The sequence below is a fragment of the Arachis duranensis genome, chromosome 2 (genome assembly GCF_000817695.3).
Source record: "Arachis duranensis cultivar V14167 chromosome 2, aradu.V14167.gnm2.J7QH, whole genome shotgun sequence".
Classification (NCBI taxonomy): domain Eukaryota; kingdom Viridiplantae; phylum Streptophyta; class Magnoliopsida; order Fabales; family Fabaceae; genus Arachis; species Arachis duranensis.
This window is the reverse complement of record NC_029773.3, coordinates 90,568,308-90,583,898: the sequence shown is the minus strand read 5'-3', so window position 1 is coordinate 90,583,898 and position 15,591 is coordinate 90,568,308. Positions and strand designations below refer to the sequence as shown.

At 34.8% G+C, this 15,591-nt stretch overlaps 3 protein-coding genes and 2 pseudogenes across 5 annotated transcripts; 3 read left to right on the top strand and 2 right to left on the bottom strand.

Moving 5' to 3' along the window:
• Positions 1–2,762: 2,762 nt before the first annotated feature.
• Positions 2,763–6,962, top strand: LOC107475984 (DEAD-box ATP-dependent RNA helicase 37). Its single transcript, XM_016095696.3, has 7 exons — positions 2,763–2,970; positions 3,328–4,202; positions 4,319–4,402; positions 4,769–5,011; positions 5,555–5,722; positions 5,864–5,977; positions 6,123–6,962. Exons 2-7 carry the CDS (start codon positions 3,459–3,461, stop codon positions 6,606–6,608), a joined length of 1,839 nt encoding a protein of 612 aa, XP_015951182.1. The 5' UTR covers positions 2,763–2,970; positions 3,328–3,458; the 3' UTR covers positions 6,609–6,962.
• Positions 6,963–6,978: 16 nt separating this feature from the next.
• Positions 6,979–11,628, top strand: LOC107476123 (uncharacterized). Its single transcript, XM_052257972.1, has 6 exons — positions 6,979–7,017; positions 7,880–8,282; positions 9,168–9,229; positions 9,320–9,552; positions 9,989–10,033; positions 10,133–11,628. The coding sequence occupies exons 1-4, from the start codon at positions 6,979–6,981 to the stop codon at positions 9,506–9,508; spliced, it is 693 nt and encodes a 230-aa protein (XP_052113932.1). The 3' UTR covers positions 9,509–9,552; positions 9,989–10,033; positions 10,133–11,628.
• Positions 8,826–8,936, top strand: LOC127745388 (uncharacterized; annotated as a pseudogene).
• Positions 11,629–11,791: 163 nt separating the features above from the next.
• LOC107476084 (probable UDP-N-acetylglucosamine--peptide N-acetylglucosaminyltransferase SEC) lies at positions 11,792–13,910 on the bottom strand. 3 transcript variants are annotated; one of them, XM_052257519.1, is made up of 6 exons: positions 13,688–13,910; positions 13,212–13,256; positions 13,067–13,112; positions 12,473–12,684; positions 12,228–12,348; positions 11,792–12,060 (listed from the first exon to the last, which is right to left on the bottom strand). In XM_052257519.1, the coding sequence occupies exons 3-6, from the start codon at positions 13,079–13,081 to the stop codon at positions 12,037–12,039; spliced, it is 372 nt and encodes a 123-aa protein (XP_052113479.1). In that variant the 5' UTR covers positions 13,082–13,112; positions 13,212–13,256; positions 13,688–13,910; the 3' UTR covers positions 11,792–12,036. The 3 variants fall into 3 exon arrangements, 2 of the variants coding, with proteins under 2 accessions (XP_052113479.1, XP_052113478.1); XM_052257518.1 differs by having other exon boundaries at positions 11,792–12,050; XR_008006002.1 differs by having other exon boundaries at positions 11,792–12,050; positions 12,481–13,112.
• Positions 13,911–14,161: 251 nt separating this feature from the next.
• Positions 14,162–14,272, bottom strand: LOC127745387 (uncharacterized; annotated as a pseudogene).
• Positions 14,273–15,591: the final 1,319 nt, after the last annotated feature.

Sequence of the window (15,591 nt, the reverse complement as noted above, 5' to 3'; positions counted from 1 at the left end):
AGACTAAAATAAAATTTTAAGGGGGGCTAAACTGAAATTTACATATAATTTACATATAAAAAATTAAAATTAGGGGGGGCCATTGCCCCCCTTTCCTTGTACCTAGCTCCGCCCCTGCCGCCATGGCCACTGCTTCTGTTTCTCTTTCAACTACGTTTTCGAATATTCTGTCAAAGTCTAAAACAAGATTCGGTGTTTTTGAACAATTAATTAATTTTTACGACAACTATAATTAATAAAATTAATTTAGCAATTACTAATTTTTCACAACACATCATATTATAATTGATGGCGCGACGAAAGAGTGAGTAACAGATGCAGTGGGGAGGTTTGGAGTCGTCGTCCGGCGGTGAAGATAGTGAAAGGCGCAGTGCGCTTGCAACAGCGGAGGTAGAAGAGGAAGTCAAAGGAACGACGAAGAGGAGGAAGGCATCTGCCCCTGTGTACACGCGACAACATCTCTCTCCTAATCTCATCCCTACCATACCGTAATCTTCCTCGTCGGGGCATCTGCGTCATGGTTGTTGTCGAGGCGTTGCTGCACACCTGAAGTATTGTCGTCTGCCGCGGTTGCGGGCTTTGGGGATGCCGTCATCGGAGGTGAAGGACCGTGTTGGTGAGGAGGGTCGTGCGCATTGGCCAAGAAGCTATCCTGCCCACACGCTGTGCTATCATCGGAGTTGAAGTCCGATTCTCTTCCACTTTGGTTTGGTGCTCCCACTCCGGCGTTTAATAATGTGCAAAATAATACAATAAAAAATATTTTATTCAATAAAAATTTTATCAATTTTGAATTAATTAAAATATTTAATTTTTTATTTTTTGATATAATACCACAAAACATTTTAAATTTAACAACAATAACCATCATAAAAGTAATATTTATAAAGTTATCCCACTGACACAAAAATTGTATAAAATATTAACTAACCAATCATATGAAACTAGGTTCAGAAAGATCTTTACCGTTAAATTAAAAAACTTACAATAATCTAATGGTTTCTCATTAAAAGTGCTCACGGGTCAGCCAAATCACTTTTTGGCATTTCAGTGCGCAAACACGTTTGGCATACTGAATCCGTCCCCAAATATGAAAGAGAAACTATTCAAGAGTAAAAGATCACACTTTGCTCTCTAAAGTGAAATTCAAATAAAATATTAATAATTACTAAGAGTTAACCACAAAAAACGCTCCCGAATTATTCAAACGCGGACAAAAATACACCCGAATTTTACCATCAACAAAAATGCCTTCAAATAATTTAAAAACACAACAATAATACCTAAAAGTAAATATATATTTTCAAAAAATACCTTAGAAATTGAATTTTGATGCAATTTTTTGCAAGCATGATTATAAAAATAATATATTATTATACATAAAAATTGGTAATTTTTTGTTAAGTATATAATTTTTTATAATTATTTTTGTTAATAACTAATAATACTTTTAAAAAAATCACAAAATAATATATACTTAACAAAAAATCATCAAATTTTAATAATAATAATATCTTATTTTTTTAATTATGCTTGCAAAAAATTACATCAAAATTCAATCTCTAATATATTTTTTGAGAAATACATATTTAATGTTAGTTTTTTTTCAAGATTATCTAACATTAAATATGTATTTCTCAAAAAATATATTAGAGATTGAATTTTGATGCAATTTTTTGCAAATATGATTAAAAAAAGAGATATTAGTATCCTTAAAATTTGGTAATTTTTCGTTGAGTATATGTTTTTTTTGTTAACAACTAATCATACTTTTAAAAAATCACAAAAAATATATATACTTAGAAAAAAATGATCAAATTTTAAGAATAATAATATCTCATTTTTTTAATTATTCTTATAAAATATCACATTAAAATTCAATCTCTAAGATATTTTTTGAAAATATATATTTACTATTGGGTATTGTTGTTATGTTTTTAAATTATTTAAAGTATTTTTGTCGATAGTAAAATTCGGGTGCATTTCTGTTCGCATTTAAATAATTCGAGGGTGTTTTTGGTGGTTAACCCTAATTACTAATTAATAACATCTTTAATAAAAAAAATTTATAGAAATAATATGATTTAAACTTTTTTTGGTGAATATAGTTTAAACTTTAAAGTCACGATGGACCGACAATTATAATAATTAAGTGGCATCAAACAAATTTTTAAATATTGGTTTAATATAGTTATTTTTTATAATAAACAGTTTGATATTCACAAATTATCTATCTATGGGTATTACATTATTAATAATATTTTAAAAAAAATTGTGTGATGATTCAATTAAATATTATAAGATTTTTTTGAAAAAATAAGTGATAAATTTAAATATTTTTGCTAATATAATAGTATACGATTAAATAAGACTAAATATTAATGAAGTACCTATTTATGTACCTAAAAATGAAATAAGATAATTGATGTATTAGTACATTTAAAATCTTGACTATATTAACTTAATTTAAATTTACTAAAATTGTTTAGGTATCAAACATATCAATTCAATTTAAATTTAACATGTTTTATTTTTTACCTCCAAATAAAACCAATTTATGCATGCACCTTTCTAAAATCAGTCCACAATATTTCAATGGATGAAAGAAAAGAGAGTAAAAAAGAAAGGGAAACTACTATTTTGGAGAGGCAATAAAAATTGCATGAGTTACAAAGAAAGAAGCTTCTTTTTTCACCATTGGATTCATTTAGATATTTCAATTTCAGTTAATAAAAAATATCATTATCTTTTTTCTTCAGAGTAAAAATAGTGTTTGGTAAAGAAAACATAAAGAGAAAAAAAATACCACTTTTGATTCAACTTGGAAAACGCTGAGAAAAATCTCCCCTTTGACACAAAGGAGAAAATCATCATCCAGAAAATTCTTCAAAGCTTAAATCTTTTTTTGTTTCGCACTAATTCTTCTTTTTCTGCAATCGAAGCTTTTTTCCTCTTTCCTCATTTGTTCAGGTTCGATCCTTTTGCTTCATTTCTCACTCAATCTTCTGATTCGCTTGTTGCGTTTTTACAAAATCTCGTGTTTGTTTCATTTGATCTGTTTGTTAGCATATTGTAATTTCAGTTCTGGAGGTAATTATTGGTTCTTAATGTTATTTGAGGCTTTTGGATTCAGATTGTTGTTTTTCGATTTTGTTATTTGCATGTTGGATTTCAAGTTCGAAGCTTGAAGTTTCTATTGTGCGATCTCGTGTGTTGTAACATCATGGATCATGATTCATTGTGTTTCAGCATCTAATCATTCATTATTGTTCTTCAATTTCTGTTTTTGGTTTCCCTTTCTGAACTTTTTTTTGTTTTGTTGTTTAGCTGATCAGGATTGTATAATAGAAGCACAAGCATTGAGAGGATCATAGATTGGGAAGCATTGTTTTCTTTTTTATTTTGTTTAGCATTTGGTTGTATATCACAGAAAAACTCACAAAAAGTTTTCTGCAACTATGAGAACTTCTTGGGCAGATTCTGCTGACAATTCAGCCACTCGTTCTTCCAATACCCATGCGCAGTCTAACCGGGCTGCATATGTTCCGCCTCATCTTCGCAACCGGCAAATGACTTCTGAGCCTCCTGTACCATCGAATTCAGCAGCTGCTTTGCCAGCTAATGATCGGTCGAGTTATGGTGGTCCAACTGCTTCTTCTTATGGGGGAAGTTCCTTTAATAAGCCTGATTTCGGGCGGCAAGGATATGGCTCTGGTTTTCAGACCGGTGGTGGTGGTGGTGGTGCCTGGAACAACAATAGAGGAGGAGGGAGGGACCGTGGAAGGCGCGAGGCGAACCCTTTTGAGAATGACGATGCTGCGGATCAGTCAATTGGTGAGCAGGAAAACACAGGGATTAACTTTGATGCTTATGATGATATCCCTGTGGAGACTAGTGGAGAAAATGTGCCTCCACCTGTGAATACATTTGCAGAGATTGACTTGGGAGAGACATTGAATCAGAATATAAAGCGCTGCAAGTATGTGAAGCCAACTCCGGTACAGAGGTATGCCATACCGATATCTCTTGCTGGACGAGATTTGATGGCTTGTGCTCAGACAGGGTCAGGAAAAACTGCTGCCTTTTGCTTCCCTATTATAAGTGGAATAATGAGGGAGCCATTTGTTCAAAGACCCCGTGTAGGACGAACTGCTTACCCACTGGCACTTATCCTCTCCCCTACTAGGGAGCTTTCGTGCCAGGTGTGCTTCTAATTATGATTTCCACTGTGCACTTTCTTGATACTGTATAGTTGTTTATGATTTAACCGTCCTTGTTATCTAAGAATATATTCCTTCTTGGCTTTATCATCTTACAGATACATGATGAGGCCAAAAAATTTTCTTACCAGACTGGTGTCAAGGTTGTAGTTGCTTATGGAGGAGCACCAATCAACCAACAGGTAATAACTTGTGACATTTTGCACTCTGATTCATCCGAAAACCTTTTTGCTTCATACTATTGATTGTTTCTTTCCCCCCCTCATCTCCTTGATGTTGGAGTTTATGCGAATGAATGCAATGTAGTTTGTTAGCCTGATTAGGTCACATCTTAAGTTTCGGGTTGGTTATAATATGATACATTTTGTAGCTCTATAATCTTTATTATGCTTACTGGCATACAGATGTGCAACCAACACACCAGAACAGCACATGAACAAAATTATTAAACTAAGGCACTTGGCTGTTGTTACTGGTAGAATAGTTTGGGCATTCACTTCTTTAATTTGGTATTATTAATGTTGTGTAACTTGTATTGCATTGCTCAGCTGCGGGAGCTTGAGAGAGGAGTTGATATTCTGGTTGCAACTCCGGGGCGATTGGTAGATTTGCTTGAGAGGGCTAGGGTATCACTGCAGATGATAAGATATTTGGCTCTCGATGAGGCAGATCGTATGCTGGATATGGGTTTTGAGCCTCAAATAAGAAAGATTGTTGAACAAATGGACATGCCTCCACCTGGCATGAGGCAGACACTGCTCTTCAGTGCAACATTTCCAAAAGAGATACAGGTATATCTTGTGATCGTTAGTCTGTTACTCAGATTCTCAAGTGGATGCATTAGTATTTCCCCCCTCAAAAGAGCTTCAAAATTGCTTTTGAAAGAAGAAAAATAATTTAGAGATAAAGTTCAAAGTTTGAAAACACATTTTTTGAGGAGCTTTTCTCAAAGATGATTTCTCTGGAACTCTTTAGAATCGTATATTTGACATGAGTGGAGAAAGTGCTTTGTACTTTAATTTTTTACTCAAGGAATTGGCAATAATAAACTAGTTTATCTCTACCTTTGTTGAAGCTTTCTAATTCATCAAGTTACTTATGTTTGGCTTTGATTGACTGTGAAGTTACTTATTTATACTTTATGCTGGGAGGATAATCCCTTGAGAGCAAGTTGGAAACTCCAATCAGTAGAGCTTGGGATGTTGACATCCATGTTGCAATCGAGGATCTAGATATATTTTTCTTTTAGCAATGCCAATGATAGTGCTTGCTCTTATGAAAAAATGTGTTGTTTTAACTGATACTTTTCTTTTTGCAATTTTTCCTAACTGCAGCGACTTGCATCGGATTTTCTTTCAAGCTATGTGTTTCTGGCTGTTGGAAGGGTTGGTTCAAGTACTGACTTAATTGCTCAGAGAGTAGAATATGTGCTTGAGTCAGACAAGAGAAGCCACCTCATGGACCTTCTTCATGCTCAGAGAGAAACTGGTATTGATGGCAAGGTAAACTGTTATCTCTGCTTACTGCTATTTGAACTTTTGGGTTTATGCCATTAAAGTATGCTGTAGCACGGTAGTTGTTTTGATTTGTAAATTTATCATATCCACAGCTCTTTGTTAAGAATTTTCGGGTTTCTTTTGCAGCAAGGTCTGACATTAGTTTTTGTGGAAACAAAGAAAGGAGCTGATGCACTTGAACACTGCTTGTGTGTCAATGGATTTCCTGCAACTAGCATTCATGGTGACAGAACACAACAAGTGAGTCCAAACACATTGAAATTTATATTTAGATGTAAAACATGTCAGCATTAAAGTCCCATTCGAACTATGAACTAAAAAAAGTTCTCTCTCTATATATACTATACATTTCTCTATTTATATAACTTAACTGCTCTGTATGCAGGAAAGAGAACTAGCATTGAGATCATTCAAGAGCGGAAACACACCAATTTTAGTGGCGACGGATGTTGCAGCTCGTGGTCTTGATATTCCAAGGGTGGCACATGTGGTAAACTTTGATCTTCCCAATGACATCGATGATTATGTGCATCGGATAGGAAGAACCGGTCGAGCTGGTAAAATGGGGTTGGCCACAGCCTTCTTCAATGAGAGTAATTTGTCCCTGGCTAAACCATTGGCTGATCTGATGCAAGAGGCGAATCAAGAAGTACCTGCTTGGCTCACACGTTATGCAGCTAAGGCTTCTTACGGCGGTGGCAACAGAAACAGGCGCACAGGTGGATCCCGTTTCGGCGGCCGCGATTTCAGGAGGGAGGGCTCGTTCAACAAAGGAACAGATTACTATGGAGGAGGAGGAACTGGTGGGCATGGGGTTCCGGGCAGTTATGGCGGAGGATATGGTCAAGGCGTGACAAGTGCTTGGGATTAAATTAGTGCCTTCATCACTAATAATTCATTCTCTTGTTGATTGTACATAAGTTTCAGACTCTAATGATAAAAAAAAGAGTTTCATCTTCTCAACCGTGCTTTTCCTGAAATCTTCTGGTGTAGGATTTTGGATTTAAAAGATTTACAATTTGTCTCGGTTTTGCTGGTTTTGGCAAATAAGGTTGAGAATATGAATGCTGCATAAGGAGAAGATAAAATCTGTGAGCAACCCAAAATTTCCTGAATAGATTTCTGTTGAGTCTGTGAAAGAGGGAGAGGGGTGTAACTTGTAAACATATTGGATAGGAGACCATGTTGTACATATTATTCAGTTTTAATTGTGTCATTTCCTCAAGTTAAGTTTATTTACCATGCACATAACATTCATTCCATTGTTCTATCAACGGAAGGTTCCTGCTTAATTACCTTCCTTTTCAACATAGGGTTGGCTTGGGGAGTTCCAATTCTAATTTCTTGGTTAAAATTTACATATAATTATCTTTTTGAAAATTGTTAGATGATTTGATATGTTTGATTAAATTATTATCGAATAATTTTTAATTATTAACTTTATATGAAGATGTGAACTTTTACGGTAATTTACATGTAATTGGTTTTATGAAAAACTTGGTTAGTCATTTGTTCAACATTATAATATATAATTAATTCAAAAAAAAATATTGACAATCATATAACATGACAAAATCATATTCTTGTAATCAATTTGTGTTTTCTATGAAATATTAAGCGAAAAAAGAGTATCAATTATCAAATAAATTAGACATAAATTTTTAATAGTTAAAATTAGGTAATTGCTACGGTAAGATGATAAATTTATACGTACCAATACGTTTAAAATATGGACAAGTAGTAACAAGTCACGTAGAATTTAGTTTTCACGTCACCACTTTTACTAAAATACCCTTTTAATTAAATAAAAATAAAAAATATTTATTTATTTAATTTTATAAAAAGACTTAAATACCTTTTTCTATATATTAGACAAAAATTACTCTTTTAGATTAATTAAATTGTTTAATTTTAAAATTTAAATAATTTAAAAAACAAAAACAAAAATACATTTAACAAAATCATTTGTCTCTTTATAAACCCTAATCAATTATTCATACCAAAAAAATTAAATAAATTTAAAAAGTATTAAACAAAATCACTTTGTTCTTTGTTTACTGGGTTCTCACACAACCCTCATCTCTAATTGTTCATACAAAAAAAAAAAAAAATCATCTGAAAAATTGAGGAAAAAAATAAAAGAACAGAACTTCATGTCTTCAACTTCCTGGATTTTTCACCAGCACACCCTCAACGAGCTTCTCTCTCATTCCCAATTCTGAGACTCAAACTCTCTCCTCTCTCACTGCCACTAGAGTCTCTCTCCGTCTCACTAGAGTCTCTACTCGTTCACACAGTCACACTCACCGGCGTCTCGTTGCTCCTCTGCTATCGTCGCCGGCGTTTCAACGTCTCGCGGCCTTCCCTGGGCTCCTCCTCGCCGGCGACAGAAGCACTCGTCGGATCGTCGTTGCTCGTCGTCTTCTGGTTTCAAGTACTCGCCGTCGCGAGTCGCCGTGGATCGTGGACCGTCGTAGAGTCGTCACTTGCTTCGTCGCTCGTCCTCTTATGGGGTCGGGTCCTCTTCGTCACCCAGTTGCCCTTGGTAAGTCCATGCATCATCACTTCCCCTATACTCCCTTTTCCAGATTCCCTTCTCCCTGTATTTTAAGATGATGTTGAATTGGTAATCAATTAATTTGTTAGTGATTGAATCTTGAATTTGTTGCTATCTTGCTGAATCATCACCGAGTTAAAATTTTTTTTTTTGTCTTTGCTAAAAATCATCAGAGTTGAATTTGTTACTGATTATCATCGAACCTTGAATTTGTTGCTGGCTTGCTCAAACACCCCCTATTATCTTTTCTATGCACTACTTGGGTATGTTACAGTTTTCATATGACCGGGCTTACAATTTGTTACTGTCTTGCTCAAACACCCCCTATTATATTTATCTCTACAGTTTTCATATTGTACATTGCTTCATGATTTCAGTTTGTCTTTGCATGATATACTTCAACCGATAGCTTGTTTCCCCTGAATGAATTAAAATAAAAAACTGTAAACTGAACATATACCCCATTCGGGTATTTGGATCAAATAAAAGCAAACAAGCTAAACCCCCAACTGACAAAAGGAAAATACAGCCAGTCTTATGATTGGACCAAGAGCAAGAATGTTCATTTGTTTCACATTTTGATAGGAACATGCGGGTCTTTATACACTGTGATCTGTGAAGCCGTTTTATGTGATTACATTCTATTTTACGTAATCCTTTTACCAAAAAAGGAAAAAGAATCTGTATCCCTCAACCATTTCTTAATGGATGCAGCGCTTTGAGATAGTTAATGGTGTCACTGAAGTTGAAGGAATAGCAGAGGAGAAAACTGCAGGTGCTGAAGAGGACGAATGTACTAATTACAAGATTACACATTTTCCTTAAATAGCATTTCAATTCATTCACTGATAACATTTTGATTTGGTTTTGTAGAAAAAGGAGTACCTGCTTTTTGGCTCAATGCAATGAAAAACAATGAAGTGTTAGCTGACGAGGTTAGTTGGTGCTATCAATAGTAACTCCTTTTTTTTAAATGTTTATTTTATGTCTTGCAACCAAGCTAATTTTAAGTCTTTGTGAAATAGATTTCAGAGCATGATGAAGGTGCTCTCAAGTTTTTCAAAGATATCAAGTGGAGCAGGATAGACAACCCAAAAGGATTCAAGCTTGAATTTTATTTCGATACTAATCCTTATTTCACAAACACTATTTTGACAAAAACATATCACATGATTGATGAGGATGAGCCAATATTGGAAAAAGCAATTGGGTGAAGACCCCTTCAATGGAAATAATCAAATCCATCTCAGGCATCAAGGTTATTCCTCTTTTAGGCCTTCATTTACTTTATAGCAAAGTGTGTACTAAAATTTTTTGTTAATGAATAATTTGTAAAGCCACATTGATCATATATAACCACAATTAGTTATTTGGAAAGTGTATTTTTGCGGCTTTCTCTTTACATCTCAAACTCAGTTTTTTTTTTAAATATATATATATATATTTTTTGGAAGTTCGATGTTTGAGTTTTTTTTTTAAGTCAAACCATTATAAAAAATATGATAACTTTTATAGGAGGGAAGATTAGGCCCTGGTTAGGTCATTTGTTTTTTGCAACCCTGGTTGTCTCTCTTTATCATGATTTTCCCTTCCACCTGCTAACAGTATATAGGTTCTCACAATCTGTGATTACTTTTAAGCTCTGGTATTCACCTTCAATCCAAAAGATAAGATGTGACTTGTTACTTTTGTAGGTTCAAGTCTGTGAAAGAAACCACCAACCCGTTGATGAGGTCACGGTATGTGAATACACAAACTTATCTAGTTGCTTATGAATATTCCATCCTCTTTTGAAAACTAGGAGATTATTCAATTGATGAATTGGAATGTGATTGCAGGTGGGTACGGTTGAAATTAAGCTTCCTGAAGAAGGAGTAGGAGGCCATGAAAAGACTGACAATATTTTTTTTTTTGGTATGAACAAAATAACCTGAAGGAATTAGACCAGAAATAGCAACACCAAATAAAATCTATTGTGTTCTTCATTTTTACTAAGTATTCCAAAACACCCTGACAATTGTAAAAAGCCTTGCTCACTTTTGAAATTATTTTTCCCTTTTCCACGTCCAAACTAATTTGGATTCGACTAATAAAGGCATAGTTGTAAGAACCGAATCGGACTGGCCAATTTGACTGGAAAACTAGTAAATCGGTGATCTGGTCGGTTCGGTTGAAGCTTTGGACCGAAGAAGGAATTAAACCCCTTAAAATCGGGCAGTTTGTCACAAACCAGACAAAACCAGCGAAAACCAGCCGATTTGATACAATCCGTGAACCAACCGGTCCTATGGTGCTCCCAACAAATACAGGTCTAGTTCCTTCAGGGTACGGTGTACTCTTGGGATTCTAGTCTCTGCTGTATGGCTGGAGTTATTGGTGTCCTCTCCATTGTTGACCTGAGGGACTTTTGAGGCTTGCATTAATTTTGAAGTTTTCTTCATGTTACTCTTATCTGCAGAATGGAAGCGTTGACTAAAAGGATTTGTTGAACTGGTTCCTTTTGCTGTTTGACTTTCAATATTGTCAGGCAGTCTTCCATCTTTGGGATCATTGGTAGAAAACTTGATGCGGCCTGATTTGCCATTAGTCATTTCTTTGGTAGCGACATTGGATTTCCTTGAGATTTGTGCTGGCTTCATGATGATAATTGGAAACTTTCTACGCCGGGGTGAACTTAAAATATCATCAGTGACAATGTTGGGTTGGTCTGTTGTCTTGGGGTCTGTAGTTCCGAGCTTTCACTCAGACCTCTGTCAGAAGGGTAATTTGTTTCCTGTTCTCTTGTAATATCTAGTGAATCTTTGTATCTCTGCATTGCTTCCAGAATCTGCTTAAGGGCTTTGAGATCCTTTCCTGAATTTTTAAACTGAAGATCTGCAATCCTTTTCTCAATTTCACCAAATACAGAGTGGGAGGGTTTTGAAGCTGTTGTCAAAGTCTCACTTCCCTTGGGAACTTGTAAATGAGGATCTTGGCTTGCATTAGGTTGCCTCCATGGGATTGGTTCAAGTGAAAATTGAGAATTTCCGATTAAGGTATTGTCCCTTCTAGAAGTCCCCAAGCACTGGTTTCTTGTTAAGGGGAAAGTGGACTTTGGTGTTGGTTAGAATCTCTCCGGTTATGGCAACGCTGTTGCTATTTCTGGTCTTAGCAGTCAGAATTCAGGTGTTATCACAGTTGAAAATGTTATTTTTGGATCCACTCCACCTATTTCTCCTGAAGTTTTGACTAAAGCTTTTAACTACCTTGAAAAACAGTTCTGATACGATAATAACTAATTTGATAAAGTGAAGCACCATCATTTCATTCTATTTATACGATATATTGCTTTGGCTCTGGCAATTCATATATGATAATAAATAACAAATTTGTTGTATTTGATTCAACTTTTGGTTCATTTGAGTTTTACTGAAAAGTTATTAGTCCCCCCCTTTCTCTCTTTTTTTGTATATCTTGTTAATGTTCTAGTTAATTAATCAAGAGCATTGCGAAGCCAAAACACATTAAATTACTCATCCATGATTTCTAGCAAAATAGATATGTTCGTGATTGCTATAACAGAATTACACTCAGATTCATCAACATAGCAAGTACAAGATCGGTCTACTTTTTCTTGATTTTCTTATATACATTCTCGTCTAACACCTATTCATAAGGATATTCAAGTTCATTTTCGGTGAACTTGAAATGTTGGGGACGTTGACCAGAGCAATGTAGATTCCACATTTTAAGATATCCTCTTTCAAGATTCCTCACCTACAAAAACCTACAAAATTCAGAACAATGCATCTTATAAACTACATACTATCTAAAACCTACAAAAGTCAGAACAATGCATCTTATAAACTTACATACTATCTAAAACTATCTGTCACAAAAAAGAATTTGATACATTTATAATTTGAGGCAAAGGAGAGGGAGTATTAAACTCACCCAGCGAGCTGTGTCAAATAAAGGGCAAGTCATGCGAACAGACTTAAGCTTATTAGTGAGAGCTTGAAGCTTTGGGCGACTCAAAGCCAGTGATACTGCCCTCTCTTCATACTCTTTCATGCTACATGGTTGGTTTCACACACAACAGTTAGTTAGTAAGTTATAAACAGAAAGGTAACAATAGCTGTCCATATCAGTAATCAAGAAAATTATAGTGCCATTTCAACGAACAAAATTATAATTACCCAATCACTTTCATATGGTGATCTTTAATAGATGAAACAGAAGGGAAAACTTGAAAATTGTACACATAACCGTGTGAAATATTTCCATCTCCACCAATATTTGCCAAAACTATTTTCCTCAAATCATTTGAACTGCGTTCCTTATTTGATGACAGCGATTTTTCTCCAACAATCTCTCCATTAATCTGTAGTTTCATGTGATTAGGGCAAACCTGTAATGACACAGATAGCTACATCATATATGTGGAATCGTAAGAGGGGAGGGGCGGCGGAAGTAAAGAGAAAAAGAGAGACACTGGAAAAGGATTAGTGTGTCAAAGTAAAAGCAAGAAAAATGCCCTGTTATTTGCTAACTATTATGTGCTTTAAGGGAAGGTTTATCGTTGAGGAAATTGCAAGTCTTTTCTTTTTGTTCAACTTTGTTTACTTCTTGTTTTTAATTAAATCAAGTAAACACACAACATCGAATGCAAATTGGTCAATGTCTTAACAATAATAAAATGTAAGTAAAGCCAGGTCATAGTTATTGTTCCTCTCCCATAATAGAACCAAGGCCTCCTACTCCTTCTTCAGGAAGCTTAATTTCAACAGTACCCATAATAGAACCATCAACCGACAGCTCCACCAAAGTCACTGCCACCTGCAACCACATTCCAATTCATCAATTGAATAATCTCCTAGTTTTCAAAAGAGGATGGAATATTCATAAGCAACTAGATAAGTTTGTGTATTCACATACCGTGACCTCATCAACGGGTTGGTGGTTTCTTTCACAGACTTGAACCTACAAAAGTAACAAGTCACATCTTATCTTTTGGATTGAAGGTGAATACCGGAGCTTAAAAGTAATCACAGATTGTGAGAACCTATATACTGTTAGCAGGTGGAAGGGAAAATCATAATAAAGAGAGACAACCAGGGTTGCAAAAAACAAATGACCTAACCAGAGCCTAATCTTCCCTCCTATAAAAGTTATCATATTTTTTATAATGGTTTGACTTAAAAAAAGAACTCAAACATCGAACTTCCAAAAAAATATATATATTTAAAAAAAAAACTGAGTTTGAGATGTAAAGAGAAAGCCGCAAAAATACACTTTCCAAATAACTAATTGTGGTTATATATGATCAATGTGGCTTTACAAATTATTCATTAACAAAAAATTTTAGTACACACTTTGCTATAAAGTAAATGAAGGCCTAAAAGAGGAATAACCTTGATGCCTGAGATGGATTTGATTATTTCCATTGAAGGGGTCTTCACCCAATTGCTTTTTCCAATATTGGCTCATCCTCATCAATCATGTGATATGCTTTTTGTCAAAATAGTGTTTGTGAAATAAGGATTAGTATCGAAATAAAATTCAAGCTTGAATCCTTTTGGGTTGTCTATCCTGCTCCACTTGATATCTTTGAAAAACTTGAGAGCACCTTCATCATGCTCTAAAATCTATTTCACAAAGACTTAAAATTAGCTTGGTTGCAAGACATAAAATAAACATTTAAAAGAAAAAAGGAGTTACTATTGAATAGAACCAACTAACCTCTTAAGCTAACACTAAGACTTGGTTGCAAGACATAAAATAAACATTTAAAACCATTAACTATCTCAAAGCGCTGCATCCATTAAGAAATGGTTGAGGGATACAGATTCTTTTTCCTTTTTTTGGTAAAAGGATTACATAAAATAGAATGTAATCACATAAAAGGGCTCCGCAGATCACAGTGTATTAAGACCCCCAGGTTCCTATCAAAATGTGAAACAAATGAACATTCTTGCTCTTGGTCCAATCATAAGACTGGCTGTATTTTCCTTTTGTCAGTTGGGGGTTTAGCTTGTTTGCTTTTATTTGATCCAAATACCCGAATGGGGTATATGTTCAGTTTACAGTTTTTTATTTTAATTCATTCAGGGGAAACAAGCTATCGGTTGAAGTATATCATGCAAAGACAAACTGAAATCATGAAGCAATGTACAATATGAAAACTGTAGAGATAAATATAATAGGGGGTGTTTGAGCAAGACAACAACAAATTGTAAGCTCGGTCATATGAAAACTGTAACATACACAAGTAGTGCATAGAAAACATAATAGGAGGTGTTTGAGCAAGCCAGCAACAAATTCAAGGTTCGATGATAATCAGTAACAAATTCAACTCTGATGATTTTTAGCAAAGACAAAAAAAAAAATTTTAACTCGGTGATGATTCAGCAAGATAGCAACAAATTCAAGATTCAATCACTAACAAATTAATTGATTACCAATTCAACATCATCTTAAAATACAGGGAGAAGGGAATCTGGAAAAGGGAGTATAGGGGAAGTGATGATGCATGGACTTACCAAGGGCAACTGGGTGACGAAGAGGACCCGACCCCATAAGAGGACGAGCGACGAAGCAAGTGACGACTCTACGACGGTCCACGATCCACGGCGACTCGCGACGGCGAGTACTTGAAACCAGAAGACGACGAGCAACGACGATCCGACGAGTGCTTCTGTCGCCGGCGAGGAGGAGCCCAGGGAAGGCCGCGAGACGTTGAAACGCCGGCGACGATAGCAGAGGAGCAACGAGACGCCGGTGAGTGTGACTGTGTGAACGAGTAGAGACTCTAGTGAGACCGAGAGAGACTCTAGTGGCAGTGAGAGAGGAGAGAGCTTGAGTCTCAGAATTGGGAATGAGAGAGAAGCTCGTTGAGAGTGTGCTGGTGAAAAACTCAGGAAGTTGAAGACATGAAGTTCTGTTCTTTTATTTTTTTCCTCAATTTTTCAGATGATTTTTTTTTTTGGTATGAACAATTAGAGATGAGGATTGTGTCATTGTGTGAGAACTTAGTAAACAAAGAACAAAGTGATTTTGTTTAATATTTTTTAAATTTATTTAATTTTTTTGGTATGAATAATTGATTAGGATTTACGAGGAGACAAATGATTTTGTTAAATGTATTTTTGTTTTTGTTTTTTAAATTATTTAAATTTTAAAATTAAACAATTTAATTAATTTAAAAGAATGATTTTTGTCTAATATATAAAAAAGGTATTTAAATATTTTTATCAAATTAAATAAATAAATATTTTTTATTTTTATTTAATTAAAAGAATATTTTATAAAAATTAAA

What these genes read in the sequence shown, in the direction of transcription:
- LOC107475984 (XM_016095696.3), top strand. Translation starts at nt 3,459, where the DNA reads ATGAGAACTTCTTGGGCAGATTCTGCTGACAATTCAGCCACTCGTTCT. An exon ending in GAGCACCAATCAACCAACAG is followed by an intron (nt 4,403 to 4,768) that starts GTAATAACTTGT and finishes TGCATTGCTCAG; the next exon opens with CTGCGGGAGCTTGAGAGAGG. An exon ending in CATTTCCAAAAGAGATACAG is followed by an intron (nt 5,012 to 5,554) that starts GTATATCTTGTG and finishes TCCTAACTGCAG; the next exon opens with CGACTTGCATCGGATTTTCT.
- LOC107476084 (XM_052257518.1), bottom strand. An exon ending in CACCATATGAAAGTGATTGG is followed by an intron (nt 12,349 to 12,472) that starts GTAATTATAATT and finishes CCAACCATGTAG; the next exon opens with CATGAAAGAGTATGAAGAGA. An exon ending in TATTTGACACAGCTCGCTGG is followed by an intron (nt 12,051 to 12,227) that starts GTGAGTTTAATA and finishes AGGTTTTTGTAG; the next exon opens with GTGAGGAATCTTGAAAGAGG.
- LOC107476123 (XM_052257972.1), top strand. Translation starts at nt 6,979, where the DNA reads ATGCACATAACATTCATTCCATTGTTCTATCAACGGAAG. An exon ending in CATTGTTCTATCAACGGAAG is followed by an intron (nt 7,018 to 7,879) that starts GTTCCTGCTTAA and finishes AAAAAATAAAAG; the next exon opens with AACAGAACTTCATGTCTTCA. An exon ending in ATGAAGTGTTAGCTGACGAG is followed by an intron (nt 9,230 to 9,319) that starts GTTAGTTGGTGC and finishes TTTGTGAAATAG; the next exon opens with ATTTCAGAGCATGATGAAGG.